Source organism: Cladophialophora carrionii (assembly GCF_000365165.1).
Source record: "Cladophialophora carrionii CBS 160.54 unplaced genomic scaffold supercont1.1, whole genome shotgun sequence".
In the NCBI taxonomy this organism is placed as follows: domain Eukaryota; kingdom Fungi; phylum Ascomycota; class Eurotiomycetes; order Chaetothyriales; family Herpotrichiellaceae; genus Cladophialophora; species Cladophialophora carrionii.
In genome coordinates, this window is record NW_008481816.1 from 3840014 (window position 1) to 3864551 (window position 24538).

The 24538-nt window shown below is 54.9% G+C and overlaps 10 protein-coding genes across 10 annotated transcripts; 6 read left to right on the top strand and 4 right to left on the bottom strand.

Annotated features, from left to right (window-relative positions):
* Positions 1 to 964: 964 nt before the first annotated feature.
* G647_01369 (farnesyl-diphosphate farnesyltransferase) lies at positions 965 to 2531 on the bottom strand (the record flags this gene model as incomplete). Its single annotated transcript, XM_008724769.1, has 3 exons — positions 965 to 1117; positions 1164 to 2412; positions 2464 to 2531. 3 exons carry the CDS (start codon positions 2529 to 2531, stop codon positions 965 to 967), a joined length of 1470 nt encoding a protein of 489 aa, XP_008722991.1.
* Positions 2532 to 3076: 545 nt separating this feature from the next.
* Positions 3077 to 4704, top strand: G647_01370 (uncharacterized protein; the record flags this gene model as incomplete). The annotated part of the gene is made up of 2 exons (XM_008724770.1): positions 3077 to 4426; positions 4483 to 4704. 2 exons carry the CDS (start codon positions 3077 to 3079, stop codon positions 4702 to 4704), a joined length of 1572 nt encoding a protein of 523 aa, XP_008722992.1.
* A 1184-nt stretch (positions 4705 to 5888) lies between these two features.
* On the bottom strand, positions 5889 to 7901 carry G647_01371 (uncharacterized protein; the record flags this gene model as incomplete). The annotated part of the gene is made up of 1 exon (XM_008724771.1): positions 5889 to 7901. The coding sequence occupies one exon, from the start codon at positions 7899 to 7901 to the stop codon at positions 5889 to 5891; it is 2013 nt and encodes a 670-aa protein (XP_008722993.1).
* A 440-nt stretch (positions 7902 to 8341) lies between these two features.
* On the top strand, positions 8342 to 10420 carry G647_01372 (uncharacterized protein; the record flags this gene model as incomplete). The annotated part of the gene is made up of 1 exon (XM_008724772.1): positions 8342 to 10420. One exon carries the CDS (start codon positions 8342 to 8344, stop codon positions 10418 to 10420), a length of 2079 nt encoding a protein of 692 aa, XP_008722994.1.
* Positions 10421 to 11511: 1091 nt separating this feature from the next.
* G647_01373 (uncharacterized protein) lies at positions 11512 to 12622 on the bottom strand (the record flags this gene model as incomplete). Its single annotated transcript, XM_008724773.1, has 2 exons — positions 11512 to 12260; positions 12373 to 12622. The coding sequence occupies 2 exons, from the start codon at positions 12620 to 12622 to the stop codon at positions 11512 to 11514; spliced, it is 999 nt and encodes a 332-aa protein (XP_008722995.1).
* A 1259-nt stretch (positions 12623 to 13881) lies between these two features.
* Positions 13882 to 14604, top strand: G647_01374 (uncharacterized protein; the record flags this gene model as incomplete). The annotated part of the gene is made up of 1 exon (XM_008724774.1): positions 13882 to 14604. The coding sequence occupies one exon, from the start codon at positions 13882 to 13884 to the stop codon at positions 14602 to 14604; it is 723 nt and encodes a 240-aa protein (XP_008722996.1).
* A 496-nt stretch (positions 14605 to 15100) lies between these two features.
* On the top strand, positions 15101 to 17667 carry G647_01375 (uncharacterized protein; the record flags this gene model as incomplete). The annotated part of the gene is made up of 2 exons (XM_008724775.1): positions 15101 to 16119; positions 16200 to 17667. 2 exons carry the CDS (start codon positions 15101 to 15103, stop codon positions 17665 to 17667), a joined length of 2487 nt encoding a protein of 828 aa, XP_008722997.1.
* A 630-nt stretch (positions 17668 to 18297) lies between these two features.
* G647_01376 (uncharacterized protein) lies at positions 18298 to 19971 on the top strand (the record flags this gene model as incomplete). Its single annotated transcript, XM_008724776.1, has 1 exon — positions 18298 to 19971. The coding sequence occupies one exon, from the start codon at positions 18298 to 18300 to the stop codon at positions 19969 to 19971; it is 1674 nt and encodes a 557-aa protein (XP_008722998.1).
* Positions 19972 to 21517: 1546 nt separating this feature from the next.
* On the top strand, positions 21518 to 21649 carry G647_01377 (uncharacterized protein; the record flags this gene model as incomplete). The annotated part of the gene is made up of 1 exon (XM_008724777.1): positions 21518 to 21649. A coding segment is annotated over one exon (132 nt), but the record flags the coding sequence as incomplete, so codon positions are not given.
* A 375-nt stretch (positions 21650 to 22024) lies between these two features.
* G647_01378 (uncharacterized protein) lies at positions 22025 to 23628 on the bottom strand (the record flags this gene model as incomplete). Its single annotated transcript, XM_008724778.1, has 2 exons — positions 22025 to 23178; positions 23214 to 23628. The coding sequence occupies 2 exons, from the start codon at positions 23626 to 23628 to the stop codon at positions 22025 to 22027; spliced, it is 1569 nt and encodes a 522-aa protein (XP_008723000.1).
* Positions 23629 to 24538: the final 910 nt, after the last annotated feature.

Sequence of the window (24538 nt, forward strand, 5' to 3'; positions counted from 1 at the left end):
TCGATGGCTTGGGCGAGCTGAGCTCTCAAGCCGTTTTCAAGAAGCGGATCGGGGCAAAAGACAGCACCTGATGCACTGGAGAAGGCGATGACGTCGGTGCCTGAGCATCGGCACTGTCAATTGGTTCCCGGTTGACGCGCGGTCATTCTGGTGACCCACATTTTGGCTAGCCTGCAATGCAAATATCTCATTCGTTGAGCGCCTCGGGAGTCCCATCTGCCGTTGACGGCAAAAGCGAATTCCCCCAGATCCCCTTGCCCAATGCACCTTTGCCATGTGTGCACAAGTGTACGAGTCGATTCGATGACGGTGGCAGAGCGTCAGAGACATCCTGCGCAACCGATGAGGAGTGTCAGGTGACAATGGCAAGAACTCTAGGAGTATCATCGGAAAGATTTGGTGCCCAACACGGGAGACTCGAGAAAACTGCCCACTAAGCCTGTGTACACAGTACGTTTACCCGGACCTCTGCATCGGGTGAGTACCATGATAACAGCAGACTACTCAAGAACGAGGCTTTCAAACCATAGGTCGCTCTATTGCATTGGCGAAGGCGAGAATCTACTCTCCAGGACACGTGAAGTACTGTAAAATACTCTGTATTCTGGCGAGAAAATGGAATAATTTGGGCGTTGATGTGCGCCAAACATCATTTATATTAGCGGTAGCGGTATATGTATGCTCGACCGTAACAGGACATCTTAAGGAAGTAATCTGAGGCCTGTCAATTGTCAATGGCGAGCATTCGTATCGATCAATTTTAGCACATCTTCGGCACAACAACAGTCAATGAAAGCGGCTGAGTTGCAATTTGACATCCGTGCTTTTGCGTCATCTCAGCGGCAATGTCAACCTTTTCCATGTTAGTTACGGGTTTGCTGGCAAGGATTTGTGGGACAACGAGAATGCCAGGTGATTTGTCCTATTAGTTGTAATGTACACGTTCCGGTGCTGATATAGGCATTCATAGTTCGCCATGATTCGTGACATTGGTCAGAGTCCGGTTTTGACCACCAAAACCTGGGATGAGACCGCTCGCCTTGATCTCAACCCAGGACTTCTTGAGTTCCTCGAATGCAATGTCGAATCTGGCGCCTGCGAGCCACGCAACACCCAGCTGTGGCACGTTAGCGTGGCCATATGAGTGAACAAAGCGCACCTACCATGCAAAATGTGATGAAAAGCAGCATGCCTAGCACCCCGCCCAGCAGCATCAAGGTCTCTTTGGTACCCGCGGTGCCTGCCTCCTTCTCTTTCTGTGCGAGGGCGGCTCGAGCTTCGTCGGCCTTGTTTCTGGCCAGAGCATCCTCTACCTTTTGTGACGGGAAAATGGATTCGATGAACTGTTCCACCTTGCCACATGCGATGCTGATCTTCAGGAAATTGGGGTCCTGGGGTCGGTTTTTCTTGCGGATGGAGTGGATGTGCCTCCGGAATACATCACAGGCGATCTGGAGATTCTGAGTCGACTCGGTCATGATCTGACAAGCCTCGCCCTTTGTGATCTTGATGTTTCGGAGAAACATGTTGTAATTTCTGAAGCAGAGATCCAATGTCGCAATCGCCATTGTCTGCGGAATGGCGCAGAAGTTGAAGACGCTCTGCTCCCTAAGCCCAGCCATAAAGAAGAGGCATTCATCGGCATGGTTGAGCGCGTTCAGCACCATCTCCGAACTGCAGTTTAAAGCTTGGTCCTTGTATTCTGGCTTGAACAAGTCCCCAAAGTCATCGACATGTTTGGACCAAATTTCCTTGGGCCAGAATATCCGCTTGTCATCAAAATCTTCTCGCACGTCTCGGATGATGTTCGTCTTCTGCAGGAACGTACCCATTGAGTTGTGAAGATGCGGTCTGTCGAGGAGAGCTGGGTTCCCGAACTTGGCCTCGACAAACATCCTCGTGAGCCCTTCGCCCACGAGGCCGGCCACATAATAGCAGTACTCATCATACTCGGCGATGGTGTTGACCCCAAACTCGTCGTTCTCAGACTTCAGACAGTAGTCGGCCATGCCGTTCCCCATCCTCTTGGCAATATCTTTGATTATGGCTTGATAGGGCGCCTTGATCTTCTTGAACTCCTCGATGACGCATCCATAATGAAGCATGAGCTCGCGGTCTTTCTCTTCCGGTCTGTTCTCGGTAAATGTCCATCCATCAATGTCGAGAACGTCGTCGAAATTGCGCAATAGGGGCTCCTTCTTCTTCGCAGGAATCGACGTGTCATCCTCAATGGTGTCCAACCCCCGCAGGACAAGGTAGAAGAGAGTGACAACCATGAGGAGTTCGGGATGTAGTTCCAGGATGACGGCGCTGAAGGAGCGACTCGTCTTGTTCAAGTATTTGAAACATTCTTTCGCCGCCGGTGTATCTTTCGACTCATCTCGTTCGTGGACTGGGTTGTGCCAGACTTTCCTACGCCTCGTCAGTCTATAACACAGCCGCACAGAGCCGCGATCGATCTACCATTGGATTATGGCCCGCAGCTGATTGGGATGGAGGAGGTAGAATATAACCTCGCTAGCTTTCGGCATGACTGCGTTGGTTGCGCTGAGGCAGCGTGGCAATTGAGCTGGATCTCTTTTCCTCACTCTACGAAATAAGCAGCAGGAGAATGAATCACTTGAAAAACGAGCGACAGGGGAACGAAGGAACGAAAGGGAGAAAAGCTTTCTGGGGACCGCACCGCGCTCTGTGCGTACTAGACCATCTCGTGTCTGTGCGTTTGGGATGAAGACAGCCGAATGGCACGATCTTTACCCCAAGGAATTAATCAGAAGCTGCCCAATCGGGTTCTAGGCGCTACCCTCGCCTGTCGCTCAGGGTGAATCGCGCCCGAGGGCAACTTCACAGGTGCGGCCCAGGCCCTAATTCCGGCCATCGGGCAGGCGTCGCAGCCACTGTGGCTCAGCTGGAGGGAGACATCACCCAATATCGCTCATCCTATGACTTCACCGGCGGCTTCCACACGTCGCCAAACAAGGCTGCAATAAATCTTAGTACGGAGTACTCGTACAGACATATCTTCTTACGGTTGCTCTTCTCATATTCCCGGGCATCTCCTGTCACTGCGATCGAGATGGTCGTCGATACATCATATTACGATGCCCTGGGCGTCAAACCAGATGCCACCGAATTGGAAATCAAGAAAGCCTACAGAAAGCTCGCCATTACGACTCACCCCGACAAGAACCCTGGCGATGAGACTGCGCACGCCCGCTTCCAGGCGGTAGGAGAAGCCTACCAGGTCCTGTCCAACAAAGACACTCGTGCCGCGTACGACAAGTATGGCAAAGAAAAAGCGATGCCCAGCCAGGGCTTTGAGGATCCCGCCGAGTTCTTCAGCATGATCTTTGGCGGAGATGCGTTCGTGGATCTCATCGGCGAACTGACCCTCCTGAAAGACCTCACACATACCATGGACATCACCATGGAAGCCATGGAAGAAGAACAACTCTCCAAGGAAGCGGAAGAGAAGCTGAATATCCATGAATCCCAACAAAAGGATGCCACTGCCGCACCCGCACCCGCGTCAGAGTCCGCCACTGCGGGCATGGGTGCAAAAGAGAAAGAAGCAAAACAATACTCAGCATCAGAATCTTCGTCCGCACCGCCTCCGCCGTACGTGTCAGGCGCTGAGGAACCGTCCTCATCAACACCCAAACCCTCCGGGTCCGGCACAAGCACACCGCAAAGACGCTACCTCGGCCAACAAGCGATAATGGACCGCTCAGAGGAAGATGCCCGCATGGACGCCGCCGGTCTCACCCAAGAGGAGAAGGACTTGCAGAAGAAGAAGAAAAAGGGCGGTCTGACAAAAGAGCAGCGTGAGAAATTAGAGGCATACGAACGAGAACGCCGGAAACAGCGCGAAGAACGAGTAGACACTCTCGCCAAAAAGCTCATCGACCGAATCTGCGTGTGGACAGAAACCGACAAGGGCCACGAAGTCACGCGTGCGTTCCAGGAAAAGACTCGCTTGGAAGTCGAAAACCTGAAGATGGAGTCGTTTGGCATTGAAATCCTTCACGCTGTCGGGCAGACATACGTCCAAAAGGCCACCTCATTCCTCAAATCCCAGAAATTCCTCGGCATATCAGGCTTCTTCTCGCGCTTAAAGGATAAAGGCACGCTCGCGAAAGAAACATGGAACACCATCTCCACCGCGATCGACGCCCAGCTGACCATGGAGGAAATGGCCAAGCTAGAGGAGAAGGGCGGTGCAGACTGGACAGACGAGAAAAAAGCCGAATACGAGAGGAAGGTCACCGGCAAGATCTTGGCCGCTGCGTGGAAGGGGTCACGGTTCGAGATCCAGGGAGTGCTGCGCGACGTCTGCGACAAGATCCTGAACGATAAGAGCGTTCGCTTGGAGAAGCGGGTGGAGAGAGCACATGCCCTGGTGCTCTGCGGGACGATATATCAAAAGGTAAGTCCACGACACCTCGTCACATTTTATCCTCTGAAACTGATCTTGCAATCTAGGCCGAGCGCGACCCCGAAGAAGAGGGCGACTTCATGGCCTTTGAACAACTCATGGCCGAGTCGATGAAAAAGCAAGAGAAGAAGAAAGAAAAAGAAAAGCAAAAGGACCCCTCACATCCTGAATCACAACCACAGCAACCGCACGGCCATCGGCACAACTTTTTCGGTGGTGGGAGTGGCGAGAAGGGCTCGCCGAGGGCATCGACGTCCGAAGCGAAGTAGCTTCGAGTTAGATTGAACGCACTGATCTCTCTGCGGTATGCCACTTGATTTCAGCAAATGAAGGGCCCTCCTTCAGATAGATGATCAGAAGTGCAGAGCAGACGATGAGCACCAGCTACAGCGGAGCAACCTGGGGCAGTAGTGCTTGAAACATGGGCGTCAAAGCAGTGGTCTCGACGCGACTCGTTTCGCATGGAGCTGTTACACCATTGGACGCTGGATACCTCGGGTACTCTGTGCTGAGTGCAGTGCGGTCGATCAGCTCTCTGCTCCTACTAATCTATTTCGATTTTCTGGCCCGTCGTCGAGCAGCGAAGACAAAGCACAGGCAAGACATGCAGCAGGGCAGGACAGGGCAGGGCAGATTTTCCTGGCGTTTCTCACTTCCCAAACTCCCATTTGTCGCGCCTCTCTGGATGCGAGCGTAGGAAGGATAGAGCTCGACGGTCTGTGTCTCTGTCTGTGTTGTTTCACCCCGAACTAAATACCCTAATGCCGGGCGAGGCTATTATAGACTATCATTCCACCATTGCAAATGTACTCGCTGTTATGCCCTGTCTCGACTCTGCACGACAATACTTCCTTCGGCTGCTGCACTTGACTTCAGTGTCACATAAACCAGTTACGCAGTTAGCCACTGTACTTGGGACGCCCTGGTCCCATGTTCACGGTCCCCGGAGACGTAGCAGTGCAGAGGGAGCACCGTTCTTGCCAATGTTGGGGTTTAGGGTACTGTCATAGCAATTGTAGATGAGGTGAATCTAAGCACCGGACCACTGGACCACTGGACACTGGACACACCTCCAGACACACATTCATATTAGCTGTAGTGTTTCCTTTCTACCTGCTCCTTCTTCTGCTCCTCCTCAATTTCCAATGGACTTGAACTCCTAATCCAGGACTCCTTGACGGATGGGGTATCATTTACAATCTTGCAAAAACCGCTCAGGCTCTCAATCTCTTTCTCTCAATCTCTTGCTTTCTGACTTGACTTAACTTGATTCTGCTTCCCTTCCTTTCACTTAGTCCCACTCCATTTGGCCAAGCCGACTCTCCGTCCAACCAAGAACTTTCTAGATTCTGCAACGAAAGCTAGCCCAGCTAGTTTCTTCGTGCCCACAATGCAAGGCCGTAACAATATATCGTGCGTCGTAACAAAGGAGATAGGTATGTGGTTCGCAAGATCAAGGGACCTGCAATACCGCGTTCACGGACTCGAGCAGATCAGTGAGCTCGTCCAGCGAGGCGATGGCCATTGCGTCTTTTGTAGGCTCTAGCGCTCCTGGCGACGGCGGCGGCAGTTGCTCGACAGCCCAGAGCTGCGCGTGATCCAGATTTGCCTTGGCGACACTAGGACTCAACAGCCCCTGCCTCGCCTCCACCTCGTCGACTCCGGTGGCCAAACCCCGCTCGTCGAGTTCGTCGTCGTTGAGAACTCTTCCTCCGAGCTTGACGTCGCCGATCCCAACTCTATATTCTAGAGCCTTATTCCCTTCTCGGATTAAATCATCGGTGCACGTAAGACACCGTTTTATGCTCTGGCTGAGTTTCTGGGAGTCGATAAGGAGTTGTTGGTGGCGGGAGAGGTCTTGCATCAAGCGTTTCTCATCTCGTGCGCGTTGCCGGGAGCGTGCGGAGGGGCTGGTGACGGAGCCGGAGTCGTTGGAGAGGAGGGAGGAGTCTTCGTCGTCGTGGTCGGAGAGGTCACTTTCTTCCTCGAAGTCAGACAAATGCTGGCCCTCCCCATCGATTTCTGTGACTGTGTCGAGGCTGAGGTTGGTTTGTTCGGAAACGGTTCGTGCGCTTGGGGCGATGGAAAGTCGCCCGGATCGCGATAAGCGGCGGTAGCGCCGTAGCTCGGTAGACTGTTTGCGGAGTTCCCGCTCGAGAGTCTTGTTGATTGCTAATAGGGACGAATTGGATATTTCGAGGTCGAGCACTTTTCGCTCTCGTCGTGCGTTGGAAGCTAGATCCACATTCGGCTGAACGGGGGTCGCCGGTGGCTCTGTTTTCTGGTCGGAAGGCGTTGCCAAAGGGAGCGTGGCTTGTATGGCGATCTCTGATAAATCCGTGTCGCTTGTGACGGAGGTGGGGATGGTGTTAGTGGAGGCGAGACTGATTGACCTCGGACTTAATGTAGTTGGCGATAAGAGATGGCTCGCTGCAGTGCGTGGGGACAATGTAGGAGTGAGTCGCAGATCTAGCGGCTGAGGCACCTGTGCTCGAGGGCCGCTCAGTTTTCGAGTCGGCTGAGACGTCTTCGAGTCCGCGCTCAGGGATTTTCGATGGCCTTGGGTGCCGGCTTCGAAGGGGCTGCCACCACTGGAGGTGCTCTTGGGACGATCAGCTGTTGTCCTCGGTGCTGCTGGAGACGGTGTCGGCCCTGGGTGGAACTTCCGAGGTGAAGAGGGCTCCGCCAGTATCATTCCGTGGCTTTTCTTAGGCGATTGAGGCGGAGTACCTCTACCCGCTGGACTGTTCAGTCTGTCTGTAGCAATGTGAGGAAGAACTGTACGTTTTGATTGAGTGTTTTGAGGTATATCATTGGCCCTGAAAAACTTCTCATCTGGCTCTGACCTTCCTTTGACATTGTCGCTCGTGGCGGGCAGAGGAGGAGAGCCGACGAAGAAATGACCTGGTTTTGGCGTGAACCGATGGCTTTCTTCTAGTCCTGGCGATCCGATTGTGGATTTGACATCGCTGGCATGGAAGAACTTTGATGATACGTCCTTGTTCCCCTCGACCGCACTCTTTGCTGCGGATACTCTCCGATGAACCGTCACTACTGGTGTTGAAGAAGGAAGCCCAACCTTTGCTAGTGTAGGCGTGCTTGCAACAAGGCGTGGACTGGTGATCCCGAGTCCTTGTGCAGGTGATTTCTGCGCCTCATTCCCTGACGATGCTCTTGATCTCCGGCCGTTTGGAGGCACCCGTGGTTGAGCTGGAGCCAGCGGTGACTCTGTGTCAGCCCGTGACTTTCTCGCAGCAGATCGGGGCGTCATATTCCCACCCAAGGGCGTCGTCGTCTGATCGGGTTTCGCAGGTGACTTGGCTCTGACGAAGGGTTGACTCGGCGAGGGAGTTGGCGAGCCGGCAACCCTTGGAGTCAACGGGCTCTTCACATTGCGGAAGTTGGAGCTGAGGGCTGGTGTGAGCGGTTTCGAGGTGTTCGACTTAGTCGGTTTGTCGGCGGGCATCGTGGTCGGGAGGGGCGATCGGCGAGAGCGAGAGACTTGAAGGGGCTGATTGCGGTCTCGTTCTCGCATGGCAGCGATGTGAGCAGTTCATGCGTGGCTGGAAGAACATGGTCGACGAATGCAAGTGCACACGGTCTCTCTCAGCGTGGTCATGGCAGGAAGCGGGTGTCGAATGAATGTCAACAAGACATGCGAGATGCACGCTCCGAATGGTTTAGTTACTTAATTAGTAGTTTAGCGTCAAGGTTCATCGTTAACGGCGAGTCTAAACACCCTTAAATCCCGTGACTTCCCCAGACACGCTCCGCCCACGCTCAACACGCCCCTCAACGCGCCTCCTGCAGTGTCGCGTCATCTGACTTTGTGCTGAACACTACGAGCAACCCGGACTTTTTCGAGGAACACGCCATGTCCACCTCCGCCGTCGCTGATGTATTGCCATGACCTCAACTGAGACACAGAATGCCTCTTCTCCAGACGTAAATCGAGCCGGCGACAATGGCCACGACGATGCGAACCAGACCGAGCCTGCGCAGGCAGCCGTGCCACAAGCATCCCAGCACCATTCCTTAAGGCACCATCTCCTTGGTCCGTCCTTGACAAAGGCTGGTCAAGACGGCGTCGATCAGAAAAAAGTCTCTGAGATTATCTACGAAGCCTCGAAGGGCTCGAAATATTTCAATAACGAGGAGGTCAAAGACAAAACCCTGACGCTGAAGATCGACCGCATTCTCAAACAGAAGGCTCAATTGGAGAAGCTGGACCTGAGGTCAGACCAGCGTCGAGCAGATGACTATATTGCCTCTCTCGAGCTATCAAGAGACTTGTCACAGTATGTTGTGCACATTGATTGTGACGCATTCTACGCAGCTGTCGAGGAAATCGACCGCCCCGAGCTGAAGACTGTGCCCATGGCTGTTGGCCAGGGTGTACTGACGACGTGCAACTACGAGGCTCGCAAGTATGGATGCCGCAGCGCCATGGCTGGCTTTGTTGCCAAGAAGCTCTGTCCCCAGCTGATATGTCTTCCGTTAAATTTTGACAAGTACACCGCGAAGGCAAATGAAGTCAGGGCCATATTAGGCGAATATGACCCGCGTTTCGAAAGTGCCAGCATTGACGAGGCGTATTTGAACATCACAGACTATTGCAATGCCCATCACATTGACCCAGAAGCTGCAATCGAGCAACTCCGGAACGAGGTCCGCGAGAAATGCAAGATCACCATCTCTGCTGGCATCGCACCAAACGCGAAAATGGCCAAAATCTGTTCCAACAAGAACAAACCTAACGGCCAATTTCGGATTCCCAATGATCGAGCTGCCGTCATGTCATTCATGTCGACTCTTCCCGTCCGCAAGGTCAATGGAGTCGGCCGAGTGTTTGAGCGCGAACTTGAAGCCATCGGCATTAAAACATGCGGCGAAATTTATGCCCAGCGATCCTACTTGGCCAGACTATTTGGAGAAAAAGCATTTCAATTCCTGATACAGACTTATCTCGGTTTGGGTCGGACGGTGGTACAACCTGCAGACGAATATGAACGGAAGAGTGTTGGTACAGAAAGCACATTCCGAGATATCAGCAGTAAAGAAGAGCTCCGTGAAAAGTTACGGCATACCGCGGAAGAGCTAGAAAAGGACATGGCTCGCGTCGAAGTCAAAGGGCGAACGCTTGTGCTCAAGGTCAAGCTTCACACGTACGAAGTCTTCACGAGACAGTTCGCTCCACCCAAAGCGGTCCATCTCGCAGAAGATCTGTATAATTACAGCGTTCCAATGTTAGCTAAGCTCGAGAGGGAGATCCCGGACTTCAGGCTCCGTCTGATGGGGCTACGCTGTACGCACCTCGTCAGCACGAAGAAAAACACGGGTGACTTCTTCCGTCGGAAGGTCAACACTACGCAAGCTAACGAGAAACCGAACGATGGCGGCGAATGGGAAGTCTGGCCAGACGCTGAGTTTGAGGACGCAGCACGACAGGAGCGACAAGAGGAGATGGAGGAGCTCGAGCGATTGAGCCAGGAACAAGAACATCGGCAGCAACACGCCGATGAGCCAGGCTTCGAAGCCGACTTGGGAGAGGGATATACTTCCACGGCGGATTGGCACGAACCTTTCGGGCGATACAAATACGGCAGTGAGCCCAATTCCCCTGCTTCAGTCGCCAAAGCCGGGCATTTGAGGAATCAAGGTGCAGCACCGTCCGCACGCAAGCAGAACGCCACCCAGTTATGGGAGTGTCCGATCTGCCAACTTCCGCAACCAGCCAATGACCGGGATTTCAACCATCACATAGACCTGTGTCTTTCAAGGCAGACAATCAAGGAGGCTGTCGCCGAAACTGACGGACCTTCTCGCGGCACCTCTTCCCGCTCATCGCCCGAGGTCGTGGTGCCAGGGAGGTCCCGCTTGACGAATACAACCAACGGCAAGGCGAAGAGGAAGGCTGCCGGCAGCATATCTGTACCCGGCGAGGTTGCTCCAGGGAGGAAACAGAAGAAGTTGTTTTTCACGTAAGATGCACGTCGAGATACCCAGCACATACAGTAGCCAGCTGTTCATGAGACACGAGAAATGAGACTGCATTCAAGTATTGTGTAGAATTGACGAGCGTGGCACATCGCGATCAGTCAACTGCCAAAAGAACTGCCCAGTCAACGCATAGGAATCTGCTTCGAGGGTCCTTTCGTCGTAAAGGTAGATGAGATGCCTCGCTTAAACGCAGCACTGAGTGCAGTCTGATGTAGGTAGTGTACCTAGGTAACGATATGTACTCCTCCTCCTCCTCCTCCTCCTCCTCCTCCTCCTCCTCCTCCTCCTCCTCCTCCTCCTCCTCGTCATTTTCCTCCGCCCGCCTGAAAGAAGGTAATCCTACAGGATATGAATACGGAGAAGTCGGCAGTGGCAGTGGCAGTGGCAGTGGCAGTGGCAGTGGCAGTGAAGCTCAATCCATACTCCCACAGAGTACGGAGTAGCATGTAAGTGAGTGAGTGAGTGTGTGACTACACTGGTTCCCAAGCTCGTCCGTTCCACCCCATCCCTGACCGCCCTCTGAAGCTTGAAGCTTGAGGCCCGTGCCGTGTCTGCCTCTGCCTGGAACACTGCGAGACTGGCCGACGTTGTAGGTCGGGCCTTGGACGATGGGTTCTCATCGCGGTATTCGCGCTGTGGAGGGGTCTCATGCCAGGTATGGTGACAGCCTTTCTCTTGAGGACGTTTCCGATGGGTTCGTGCGCGTACAACTATAACTCTGGTAGAAATGAATAGATACCTCAGGTTGAAAGCCCTAGCTGGAGATATCGGTGGACAGCACTGCTTAGTGGACATGAAGCCATTCGCTCAGTACTGGGCTGCTGGGTCGACTGGTCGTCCGGTCGTTTCGATTACCCCAAAGGTACCAACGCCGGGTCGCTCTGTAAGGATAGCCTCGTTCGTCCGGTCAGGTCAAACAAGTCGCCCATGCGGATCGATCCTGGCAGCCATTCCCGATATCTTTTTTGTCGGCATAAAGTTATGTGAATGCGATGCAACCTTGCCAGTGATTGGGTAGACCTTAGCCTTGAATGTCACCATACTGGATTTATTGACGCGTCCCAGTTGGCTCGTTATTACCCCCGACTCGCCCTCGGATCGGCACCTAGTTCAGCAACAGGAGGTTTGCGCTCCGGCGTGTGATCTAGTTCCGCGAGAGACTGGTGATGCAACTCGGCCGGCTCGGCAGGGTAAATCCTTCTGTTCTTGGTCTCGTGCGGAAAAGAGGCCCCATCTTGCCCGCTGTAGGGGGTTGCAAGTTCCTGGACCTGCCTCTGTCTCTGTTCTCGGGTGTGTTTTCTTCTCCTGCGGAAGAACCAGAACAGGATGGCCGCGAGGGCGAGGACCGCGATCGCGACCGCAACACCCACGCCGGCGGCTGCACCGCTCGAGAGACCGCGAGACTGCTGTGTGGGCGCCGAACTTGTCGTGGGGGAAGATATCTGCGTTTGCGTTTGCGTCGGCGTTTGCGAGCCCGGTGACGTGGGGACGGAGGTGTTTGTGGATGTGGATGTCGCGCTTCTCGTCGTCGACGTGCTGGCCACGGGGACGATGCCCGTGGAAAAGGCAGGATCGTCGATCGGCATGATGGATTGGAATCCCCATTTCACCCCTTCCTCGGTCGTGTCGTCGGTGAAGGCCACGGTGTTGGACTCGTTCACGAACAGGTGATAGTCCGAGTACAGCGGGTTGGAGTTGCTGAGCTTGATGTCGAAGGTGCCGTCTCCGTTGGAGGAGAGGATCCATTGTCGTTGGATGTCCGCCGCCGCCCCGAGGGCCATGCATACGTCCGTGTCGTCGGGATTGGCGTCGGTGGGTGCCGTTGCTATGCAGAGTGGTTCTGATCAGCTGGCTGTGCCTCTCTCTTTCTATACACACAGGAAAGCACCATCTTCAGGAGGGGGGGATTCGTGACAGCAACTATAACAATAACATACTCGACGTCAAATGCACACACTGCGACATGTACGCGCCCGAGCCTGTGATCTGGGCGCGGAAGTTCCACCCTCCACCACCACCGGAGACGGGGAAGATCTGCCATCGCTGCTGCGGCGACGTGAGGTTCGTCGCGAACATGTAGATCGCCGTGTGACTGTCGCCGACTCGCAGCGAGTTGACCTTCGGGTCGAACAGGTCGTTGGAGATCTGATACCAGACATTGGGATCGATGTTGAATTCGTTGGCCATTGTTCACAATGAACGCGCAAGAGGCGCAATGAGCCGTTGACCGACAGTAAGGACGGACGGACAGTCAGCTGGGTAAAGCCGGGGATACGAGCTCTGGTGAGAGAAAGGGCGACGGACGGAGGAGAGAAGTGTACGTTCCTAGTACTGTAGGGCCACGTCGTACAGAGCACACGACCGGGTACCAAGGGCGTCGAGACAGCCGCAAGTGGAAACGCAAGCAACAGCTTTTTACAACGTACCCAGTATTTAGACGTTCCATGGCAAGGCCCAAGGTTGCGCCGAACTTGGGCTCCATAGAGGCCGCACAAGTTGCTCAAACGCCCTGCCAGGCTAGGCTGGGCTTGACCTTGTCGTCGCCCCGTTTGCGAGGCCCGGCATCGCGAATCGAAGCCTCCAACAGTCTCCAGTCCACTGGCGGAGACAACTTGAGAGGCCTGATTTCTGGCAATTTCGCCTCCATTGTTGAACAGGCTGCGCTTCGAACGGGGTCGAAACGGAACGCCTGGCTCTTGTCCATTGGCTGATCTGCAGCTTGTCGTTTCTGAGACACCCAGGGCGCCTTAGTGCTGGCACCGGCGGTTCGAGGCGGCGACAAGGGCTAATTATTGTGCGAAATGCTGGACCCAGTACGGAGTATCTGTGGTACTTCATTCTGGTTATGACCGGGGCATGTGGGACACAAGAAGACACTACTGTGTAGATCCAGTATATGGAGTATCATACTCCGATCATACTGGGTACTGGGTACACCGAGATGCGCTCTCCTCCGACTGGCCAAGCTGCCCAGGCATGATCATACTGTCAAGCTGTGGATGTACTCCCACTCATACCAAGAGTGTTCATCTCATGTCTCTTCAGCCTGGTCGCCGATGAGTATCATCCGGTTCTCCAAGCTTCATATGGGCACCGAAAGAGTCTTGCTCAGACCTCGTTCACGCTATTCAGGGGTTGTTACGGAGTACCCAGTACATACAGTAAGTAGATCACCAACGCCCGAGGCTGAAGCTTCCCCGCAACCGGAGGGGGGCATGGGGTTGATGGGCCTCGCATACCCGAGCTTGCGTGCTCATCTCAGTCGCCGTCTGGCAGCCACTCGGCGAAACGTGAGATCTCGAGAAATGGGAGGTCGTTGTCTTCGAGAATGGGCGGGATCTGACATCTCCTTCCTCCCTCGACCGGAAGCTACTTGAAGCCGCCGACATCCCCTTGACGTGATCAACTCACTGAAAGACTCTGGGCAAATCAACTGGCTGGTAACCATGAGCGCCGTTGCAGACCGGCCCAGCGGCCAATTGCACCTGCTTTTTGTTCGCCATGGAGAGACACAGGACAATATCGACAAGATTCTTCAAGGTCTGCGAGACACTAGCCTCACCGAGAAAGGACTCAGGGAAGGCGAGGCTCTGGCGAAGAAGCTGCAGAACCAACGGATCGACGCCGTCTACCACTCACCTCTGAATCGAATCGTCCAGACAATCCGACCCATCCTCGCCGATCGATCTGATATCCCCGTTCACGCCGACGCTGATCTGACGGGGCAGTCGCTCGGTCAACTCGAGGGCGGCTCGTACGATACTATCGACATGAGCAACCCACGAAGCGCGGACGGTCAGCCCGGGGTCGAGCTCTTTGATGACTTCGTCCGACGGCTAAAGAAGGTTTTTGCCGTCATCGTTGGCACCGAATCGCGGCACGTCGGCGAGCAGGACAGGACGGTCCTGATTGCGACCCACGGCGTGGGCATTACTTCGTTGTTCAAGGCACTCGAGGCGAGCCCCTCGTGTGAAGGATTCAATCCCAAACTGGCGGTCCGAGGCCCTGAGGCGTATGAAGTGAGATGGACTGACAGCGACGACGTGGCCAAGATCGTGGTCCCGCGACCCAGAGACCTGCCCGTCAAGGATGGCTCTCTGGACTGGTCCGCGCTTTCGGGTCAACCGTTTGTGATTGAGCGCTGGGGCAAGAGAGAAAAGGCATTGTAAGGGAGCGACAAGATCCGGGACAGGGGAAGGGGGTCAGAGCAGGGGCATCTGTTAAAGCGGCAGGCATTTCTGGTGATAACGATCTCGACAATTACACGTTCTCACAAGTAGACCTTGAACATCACGTCCCACTGTACTGGACTGTACTGTACACCGTCCCATGTAGGTGCCTGGTAAGGCGTGGTGCCGTTGCGCAACGCCATGAAGCTCAGCTCCCTCGCTGCGTCTTTACGTGAAACCCGGAAACACCGACGCTGCGACGCGGGGATTGGGTATCTTCGCACTGCAAGATGCAAGTCGCCATACACGGTGTGCCCAATAGGCGCGTGTCTGGAAATGATGGCCAGTCGTGGTTTGCTTGTCTCTTCGTGATCACCACATGCCACGTCGGCCACGCACAGAGCTGAAGCACGGCGATGAATGAATATCAATCCCGCAGCTCGCCATACCGACATGACCACGGTTTACCACTAACCGCTACGCAAGGGACACAGTCATGGAGCACACCATCCTTCCGCCGGACCAGAAACACATTCAGATCACCTATAACGCCCGGGAGAAGGGATACTACGACCACAGAGGCTTCGGAGAGTATCCCACCAGACAAGGCTACAGTAAGCATGATCTTTCAGGCGAGAATGGATTTGGCGGCCGTAACGCCGAAGACGTCAAACAATTCTTCCAGACATGGCTGTTTTTCGGGCTCATCATTGAATTCTTTGCCGCTTTCGGAATGAATGTTACTACTGAGCAATTCTTGGCTCCGAGAACAGGCACCGAACAGAATCGGATAGTCGACACCAGCAGCCTGCCGGATGTGCTCGTAAAATTGAAAGAGTCTTGGGCAAAACCGAAGGATCAGCCAACTGCAACGACTGTCAGCCAGATGTTGACTCTGGCGCAGGACACCCTCGACCGGTTCTGCACATATGTCCCGAAATCATCCACAGCCATCGACACGTCTCGGCCGTCGTGGCCGGTGTCAGACAGAGTGGCCATGTCGATCATGGCCATCTGCAGCACGCTCCGAGCGGCTGCTGCAGACATATTGGATATGGTGGTTACTCTCGAGGTTGATAAAGGCACAGCCACCTCGTCACTGCTGCGTAGCCGGCTCGAGCAGAAATGGTGCAAATACGACGTGGCCGTGACCATGGACAACTTCGAAGTGGATGGACACTACTACCTGGCGGCCGCGCCAGGCCAGTCCGATGAATATCTAGCTGCGCACGGCAGATGCACAGAGGACGGGTGTGTCTTCGTCATGGACGAGAAGGGTTACCTCACCCGACATGCGCCCGAGTTTCACAAACCCGGATGTGAAGAACGTATTGGATGGGGCGGTCAACTGGGCCCAGAGCGAACAATGCACAGCTGGATTGACGCCGTGTGCCAGATCATCGACCGGGATGCCACTCCGTACAGTCTTTGGGTGGCGCAATATCGCAAAACATGGTCCGTTGAGTATCATACGACGGGGAAAAGGAAGCCACCGTATGTGGCAATCTCACATATGTAAGTGTCTGGCCCTGTCAAGGCGGGAATGTCGCTTGTTGCTCCTGCAATCGTCTGACAAACTCTCCGTCACGCCGCAGCTGGTCGGACGGTCTTGGAAACCCAGTCGAGAACTCGCTGCCTGAATGCCAGCTGGAGCGGATTCAGGGCATGGTCGACAAGATCAACTATCCGGGCCGCAACGGCGAGAAAACGGTGGGCTTTTGGATGGACACCCTGTGCGTCCCCGTCCAAGACCAGCTGAAAGCCTACCGCAAGAAGTCGATTGCCAATATGCGCCACATCTACCGGAATGCCGTTGCTGTGCTGGTTCTGGACCCGTGGCTCCAGCAGATCCCATCTACAGCGACGACGCCCGAGATCCTCGCGCGGCTCTGCCAGTCCGCTTGGCTCCGTCGACTGTGGACTCACCAAGAGGGATTCCTGGCCAAAAACGTCTATTACCAGTTTAAAGATCAAGCCCTGCATATGAAGGACATTGAGGAGCGGAGGATACATTACGAGGACGAACTAAAGGCGAAAGGGATCTACTCAAAATTCCTGAGCGATGCGCAGATCCAGGCCATTGAACCATATTCCATGCTCAAGATGGCCATCGAATATGAAGATGATGGCGATGGGGTCAGGACGTTACCGGAGGATGCATTTGAAGCCCTGGTCTTGTCGCTCGAGCTCCGCCGCACAACCCGTGCAGGGGATGAAACTCTCTGTTTGTCCAGCATCCTCAGTCCCCTGGGCCTCGATGTCAACACGTACCTGGATATCGTTGGCGAAAATGTGGCAGAACGTCGCATGGTCCAGTTTTACCAGGATATTCAACGGTTCGATCCGAGGATTGTGTTCAACACGTATCCCAGGCTGAATATCGACGGCTTCAAGTGGGCGCCGACGTCGTTGATAGGACACCGATCCGAGGAGCTCATGCGTAGAGGTGAGCACAACGAAGGCGAAGAGGTGGATGTCGCAGAGGAGTTCGCCCAGTTGAAGCAGATTGATGGCAAATGGGGTCTGCCGGTGAAGTATCCTGGATTCATGTTTCGACTTGCCGGCGCAGCTGGTGTGCGGACATTCGCCATCTCCCACGGCTCCGCCACTGACGGTACAATCGGCAACCTCCTGAACAGTTATCTCCCTGCTACACCAGCCAAACTCTTGGAGAAGGCGGCCAGCAAGACCGCGTCGAGGTTTGGTGGAGTCTTGCCGTCGAAAGTCCTGCCCTATCTTCCTGGCCGAACCCCGACGACAGCGGCCACCAGCGAGCACCTTCTGGTAAGGCTCTCCCATGTCGATAATCAGTGGCACCCTGATCCCCATGAGTCCTACGGTCTGATCATGGCATGTTCCCTGAAGCAAACGCTTGTTGGCAGTCGTGCAATTGCTGTCCTCGGCTCAGTTGTCAAGGGCGCTTCTGCCGCCGGAGAGCAGTATCTCCGCCTGAGCCATGTCTGCCATGCGACTGTGCAGAAACGCGGCGGCGGTCCTCCAAGTGATGTGGATTGTGTGACGGCAAACGAGCTAGGTGAGGAGACCGAGTGGTTCGTGGTGTGAACTGTCGACGAGGCATTGTCAGCATCATGTTTCCATAGTACTTGTAGAAGATGAATGAGATCCCACGAGACCGTTTCGCCTCCCGCTCCCTCACGCGGTGATCTGTCAACCCTGTCTGCCGCATGATGTGCATATTGCCTGCCGACCTACCGAACCTGCTGCAAACCTGGAGACATGTCGGGCAGTGGCATGTGAAGTGTCAACCCACGCTTTGTTGGGCAGCTAAGCCCAGGCGGGAAGACGGGTGGGATAGGGGGTCCAGTTGGGCGGCTGGGCGTGCTCGCTAGAGCCCCTGTGAGCCCCCATGAGGCCCCGCCCCCCCGCTAGGCAGGGCCCGTCAATCGCGCAGATGATGGAATCGTTTGACCTCGACGGCGCTGAGAAAATGGTGCAATATCTCTTCGCTTCGTTCCATTTGTTAGTTTGCCCCGATTGACGCTGCAGGCAGACACAGACACCGACCGACACATGTTGCGAAGCCTGCTTAGCCCTTGGTGCGCTTCCTATCACGCCCGCCTCCCGAGAGCTGACCCACCGCCCTCGCACGCACCGGTGCACGTATTCCTCGACGAAGTGTCACCCAGTGACCCCATCTGGTGATACTAGCTGCCTCCTTCAAATACCGCATGCATGCCACCGTCACCGTCAGACCGTAGCAGCGACTCGTCTGGAGGGGACCTGATATACACGCCTGCCGGGACCGAGTCACCTTTACCTCACCATCCCTTTTCTCGAGCCTCCGTGCGTCCTGCGAGCCCCTTACGGCTGACGTCGCTCCCACAGCCCATCAAGGAAGAGTTTCGGGCAGACCGCCAGTACGGCAAAGGGGTGCACTTCGAATCCGATGCCGAACCCCAAGAAGACGGTGCAGACGACGACGACGACGAAGCAGACGATCCACACATGGCAGGACGGACAAGCATGCACCGGCCCACGGGCCCCGAGTCGCATGAACCCTTGTTGGGAGAAGACAAACAATCGTTAAGAGGCAGGCCCGCGAGTCCCCATGAAGCCGGCTCAGCACGACTCCCGCTCTCGCGGAGGAGCACGTTCCGCTCGCGGTCGCCCTCGTACACGCACTCGGAGGACATGGTGCGGCGGAAATACATCTACGCCTCGTTCTTCCTCGTGCTGTCGCTGGTGTCGTTTGTCGTCCAGACCGAGACGGCCGTCTACATCCAACACGAGCTGGGCTGGAACAAGGCCTACTGCATGATGTACCTGACGCACGGGTCGTGGATCTTCCTGTGGCCCATCCAGCTCGTCTTCCTGCGCATCCAGAAACGCAAGCTCTCGTGGCCGGCCTTCTGGCGCCGACACGTCTACCTGGTCCGCAGCACCGCACAGATGGTGCGCGCCCAGGAACTGCACCAGCACCTGTCCAAGTCCCAGGCCATGACCTCGCCGTGGCCGTACATGATCAAGACCACGGCCTTCATCACCACTTTCCTCACCATGGCCGGTGGGTCGTGGTACGTGGCCGTCAACCTGACCTCGCCCTCCGACTTGACGGCCATCTACAACTGCTCGGCCTTCTTCGCGTACGTGTTCAGCATCATGCTTCTCAACGACAAACTCCGCTTCGACAAGGCCCTCTCGGTGGGCTTGGCCATCATCGGCGTCCTGGTCGTCGCATACGGGGACAAGGACGACAGCACGCCCGGGCCGGGCAAGTCCAACCCCGGCGCAGAAAAGGGCTTCGGCACCAAACTCATAGGAAACATCGTCATCGGGATCGGGTCCGTGGCCTACGGCTTCTACGAGGTGCTGTACAAGAGATTCGCATGCCCGCCCGAGGGCACCAGTCCCGGGCGGGGCATGGTCTTCGCCAACTCCTTCGGCAGCATGGTCGGCCTGTTCACGCTGACCGTGCTCTGGATCCCGCTGCCCATCCTGCACTGGACGGGGCTCGAGAAGTTCGAACTCCCCACGGGCCAAGCGGCCTGGCTTCTGTCCATCAGCACGCTTTCCAACGCCGTTTTCTCCGGCAGCTTCCTCGTCCTGATGTCGCTCACGTCGCCCGTGCTGTCGTCGGTCGCGGCGTTGCTGACCATTTTCCTCGTCGGCATCACCGACTGGATCGTCACGGGCAAACCGTTGAGCGCGGCCGCCTTGTCCGGCTGCGGCCTCATCATCGTCGCCTTTGTCATGCTGAGCTGGGCGACGTACCGGGAAATGAAAACGGAGGAGGCGAAGCGCGAGGGCGAGGAGGATAAAATCTTTGATGATGACGATGAAGACGAGATGCCCGACGAAGGAGCCGCCGGCGTTCTGGGTGCGAGCGCACGGCGGAGAGACAGTTGATTTAGACATGTGGACGGATCATGGATGATTTGACGAGGTCCGTCAAACGAGGCCGTACCGTTTTCTGTTGATATTGCATCCTCGGCAGGGCTGGTTAGGCGCCGCTTTGAGGTTCGGACGCAAAGGCGATACGGAGGGGAGGCTAGATGCTGGGCTAGTAGTCACCGCCCGGATCCTCTGCCTCGCATTGAACTCGCATATACAGTATGTGCGTGATGCGGTATCGGCGTGATGCGGGACCAGCGTGGCGCATACGCATACACACATATGTATACACAAGAACCAGAAGTACCACAAGTACGAGTGCCTACCTATTATATACTAGTACTACCACGATGCCATACCATATCATACAGTACCATCCGAATCATACCGAGGACGTACAATATCTGACGGTCTAACATCTAGACGTATCAAGCCCGCACCCGCGAGACCCGGTTGATATGGATATGCTGGCAATTGTACGGAGTACTGTCGACCCGAAAACTCGCTTACTGTGTACTCTGTACCTGTATCAGGGCAGATGCGCTGCCCAACAACAGCCGTTGAGAACGAAATGGATTTTTTCTTAGCCAGGGACACGGACCGGGCACGAGCAGGACTTTTTAGAAGATAGTAATTATCCTCTCGAGGTGGGTAGGGGGAAGGGAATGGTATAAAGCCATGATGGCAGGGTGTCCTTCCTGATCCTTGCGATCCTTCCATTGACGCAGGCAGTTTTCTCTTTTTCTTCTTCTTTCCACTCGCCACCATCTCTCCTCGATCCATCTCTCCTAGATATGGGGCCAAAGTAGGTATATGCTTACCGAAGCAGTCTTCATCCTCAGCCTCGTTCAGCGCGGATATCGTTTAATGGTCTTTCAGCCCTTCCCCGTTCCCGGTCGCTTTGAAGTCTTTGTCTATGGCGGCAGTGGTTTGAATTCTGTCTATTCTATGATCCTCACGAAGCTGAGACTAGAGTAAAACTAGAGTAAGAAAGTAACGCTCAGCCCTCCCACGTGACTGCCAACCAAGGCAGTTGCAGGTGCAACAGTCTAGATCCGTGGTGTTTATTCCCAACTACCGAGACATCATGATCGCCACGTCACACTATCCGATCCGTTCCCTTTGCTTGCCTGACAACTTGGTCCGTGCTCAGAGAATAATGGCAGGCTCGGTGGTCCACTAAAGACGGTTCGATGGTTGAGGGCGTGGTTGAAAATGACAAGGTGTATCTGCGCCTGAGTCTGGACTTATTATATGAACATGTCCAAGTTATGACCAGCACGCTGGGTGGGCTGGTGGATACTATATTTTAAAGGAGTACGTTGTTGTCCCCATACACACGCTCATCAAGGTGCCGAAAGAGGCGATGCGGAGTTGGGAGCAGTGGAGCAGCCCGGTGAGCAGGGGAAGTACTGTGTAAGAATGCGTCCTAAGCTGGAAAGCCATCGTTGCCCGGACAGTTGTGCTTCTCAAGCTACGCCGTGCCCCTTAGAGTCGCAAGTTCGAAAAGGAAGAAGGGATGGAGTTGAGTTGTCGTCGATACACAGGCACGGGCTGAGCTTCTCTCATAGCCCTTATCTTCGCCCAGGCTGCCGACACAACCACCGCTATAACCTCCTCCAGCGACGAGAAACTCGCCTGCGTCAAAGCTACATGCGGCACTGACCACACAGTCAAGTACAAGACGACTCCAAAGTAGGCTGCTGAAGTGCAGCGCGTGACTGAAGGCGAAGGCGTCGACCACATCGTAAAATTCGTGGGATTGGGATGATCCAGCAAAGCCTCGAATCCGTTTGCATGGGCGCAATTGTTTCTGCGGACTGAGATCTGACGGAGGGTGCGAAAGGTCAGTTGCTGGATGTATATTTCCACGCCCTGAAGAACGGTGCTACTCTTCGTGGGATCTTGGGTGGATCGAAGCAGCAGTTGCAAGAGGATCGGTTCATTGCGAGCCAACAATTGACGGTACCTGTGTCCGGCACTTTCGTGCTCGAGCGGCATGAAGTCGTGAAGACTTACGAATGCGTAGTGCCCTGCGAGCATGTAGGTAAGTCCGTATCAGGCTGGATCAGGGATCGCTTGCTAGGAGTTGTAGACCGGCGGTGATGGCTTTGTCGAAGCCAAGCTGAGCACCCTCGAAGATGTTGGCCCACAGCTTGATTACATCGTTGGCCATGGCTCTGACTTGAGACGTGTTATCTTCAAGTATATTTGGCATCTTTGCAAGGGGAGTCTCCTGGATGATGCCGCGGATGATTTGCAGGACACTCTTCTCAATCCTGCGGAGTCCTTCGACTCTGGAAGAGCCCACCGCCATTGCAATCAGCTCAAGCCAATCCTTGAGCAGCAGTGCACACTCAAGACTGCACAGTGAATGCTCAATGCTGCGAAATGGCGATGTGATTCGAGCAGTCAATTCCCGGCTGAGCCTTACGGACATGCTTAATGCATGTGTAGCGTGGAGAACAGCTCGGTGGAGAGAGAGGGAATGTGTCAGTGACAGTTGAGGACCGATGATGATGTTTCGCAAATCCTGTGAGACAAGTCCTTGGTCAAGGCTGTAGTTGGCATTGAGGCGAATATAGGCAAGTCGCAGCAACGCAGTGGCGGTGAGCCCGAGTGGTCCATTGGATGACAATGGACCCCGGGTGAAATCGCGAGTCAGTTCCCAAAACCGCTGCCAGGCGCAAAGAGCATTTTCGAATGATTTCATGGTTTGTGGCAGCATTGGCCCTGGCCATTGTTGGCGCATCAGCAGGATCTCCTGGAGAATGCCATGGATGAGCACGTAGAGGGCAAAAGAAGATAGGGGCGCGTCCGTCGAGGTTTCTTTGCCGTCTAGCAGATTGCGAAACACCTCCTGGAAACCCTGATCGACCGAGCGACGGCTTCGGCACCATTGGCTTGCGGTAGTCGATTTCCACCGTTCTGCGTCACTTGGAAGAAACAGGTCGACTTCGTGACTTCGGATCAAAGGCGGTCTATTGAAGGCGATACTGTGAATGTTCGACAGCGTGTATGCTGCATACAATGTCCTGCGCCTCTCCTCGAGAGCGACCCATGATGACCACTCGGCATCCAGGGGAACCTGGTCCGATTGTGTTGGGCTGTTCTGTCTGATCAAACTTGCCAGCTGACTGCTCATGGCAAATGCTTCCGGCAGGATGTCTTGGTTCGCCCAGGACGCAAAGTGGACGAGCAGAATGAAAGTCTGGAGGTTTCCTAAGTTGTCTCTCTAGAATCGAGGTCATAATCACTCTCTGCAGTCAACAGATACGACGAAAAGGGTGGATTCTCGCGTCGTAGTTTCTCCAAAAGGATTGCTCGAGCAACGGAGTACAGCTCCGAAGCCTCAGAGTATTCAAGCCTGTTTAAAGCGCCCAGGGCAGCCACTGCCCGGACGAGCTCAACGTCTTTCCGTCCGGCTGAGAATGTCGCGGGGTGAATGAAGGGGAGAAGTTCCTGATTACACCTGAAATACGCTTCCATGTTTCGAGCAAGAGTCTTTCTAGAGGGTATTTCATAGCCATCGTCAAGAACTTCTGAATAAGCCTGGACTTCCAGCTGCAGTTTCTCGTGTGCAGCGCCTGAAACGGACCAAGGCACCGCACTTTCGATAGCCCAAGCTTCCAGGATGTCGTTAGCCTCTGGCGTATGCTCAATGCCATCCATGCTGGGCAGGTGAGAAGTGAGGGTGGGAAAGGTGTTGGAAGGTACAGGCTGAGTGCTCGGGGCTGCATCATTCATGATAGTGCTGTCAAAGAGCGCGATTGGAAGGATGTCCTGCATGAGAAGCTCTGGATCCCAGCAGAGATCCGTGTCTGCTGTCGCGTTGCCAGCGGTCGTCTGTTGTGTCGTCGCTCCCGCATTCGGTATTGCAGCTTCTTGTGCCGTTGAATGTGCTAACTTGTTGTGCCGCGATAGCACGTCTCTGGCAGATCGTTACGCACAAGCTGAGGACATACAGCTGGCAGGCTCACCGTCGAGTGAATCTCCGTCCACAATCGCAGACGAATGGCCTCTCACCCGTATCTGTTAGCCGTCAGTATACCCGAACTTGCCTCCAATAACGGCTATACGCGTCCGCTCATGGCGGTACAAGTGCTCCAGCCGCCTGAACAGCTGACCGCAGTACCGGCAGGGCTCAACCGCGGTCTTAGACCTCCGTCGGGTCATTATAGGGCTCTAGTAAAGACGCTGTTTTTTGAACGAAAGGGCTTCCTCGTGGTGCCATCAAGGCCTCACTTGGGTCGCCATGACTATGACTCGACAGCTTGTTTCCGTTCTCGGACGATGATGTGGTGCGTGTGCGGAGGACTCACCCACCTATTCTGGGTGTTATCAAAGTCACCAGAAGTCGAAGACCAAGTGACATAAGCATGTCGGCGCATGTCTTGGCACCAAGCTGAGGGCGTAATCATCGCTTATCGCCACGTGACCTTCACCCTCCTATCAGTGCTTTTACCGAGGCTTCGGCTTCGGCCAGGATCTTGACTATCTCGCCGTCCGGAGTACTCCATACTCATGAGAGATCTCTCAATGGAGCTGCAACCAGATCCTCGATTCCCGGGGGCACTCTCTC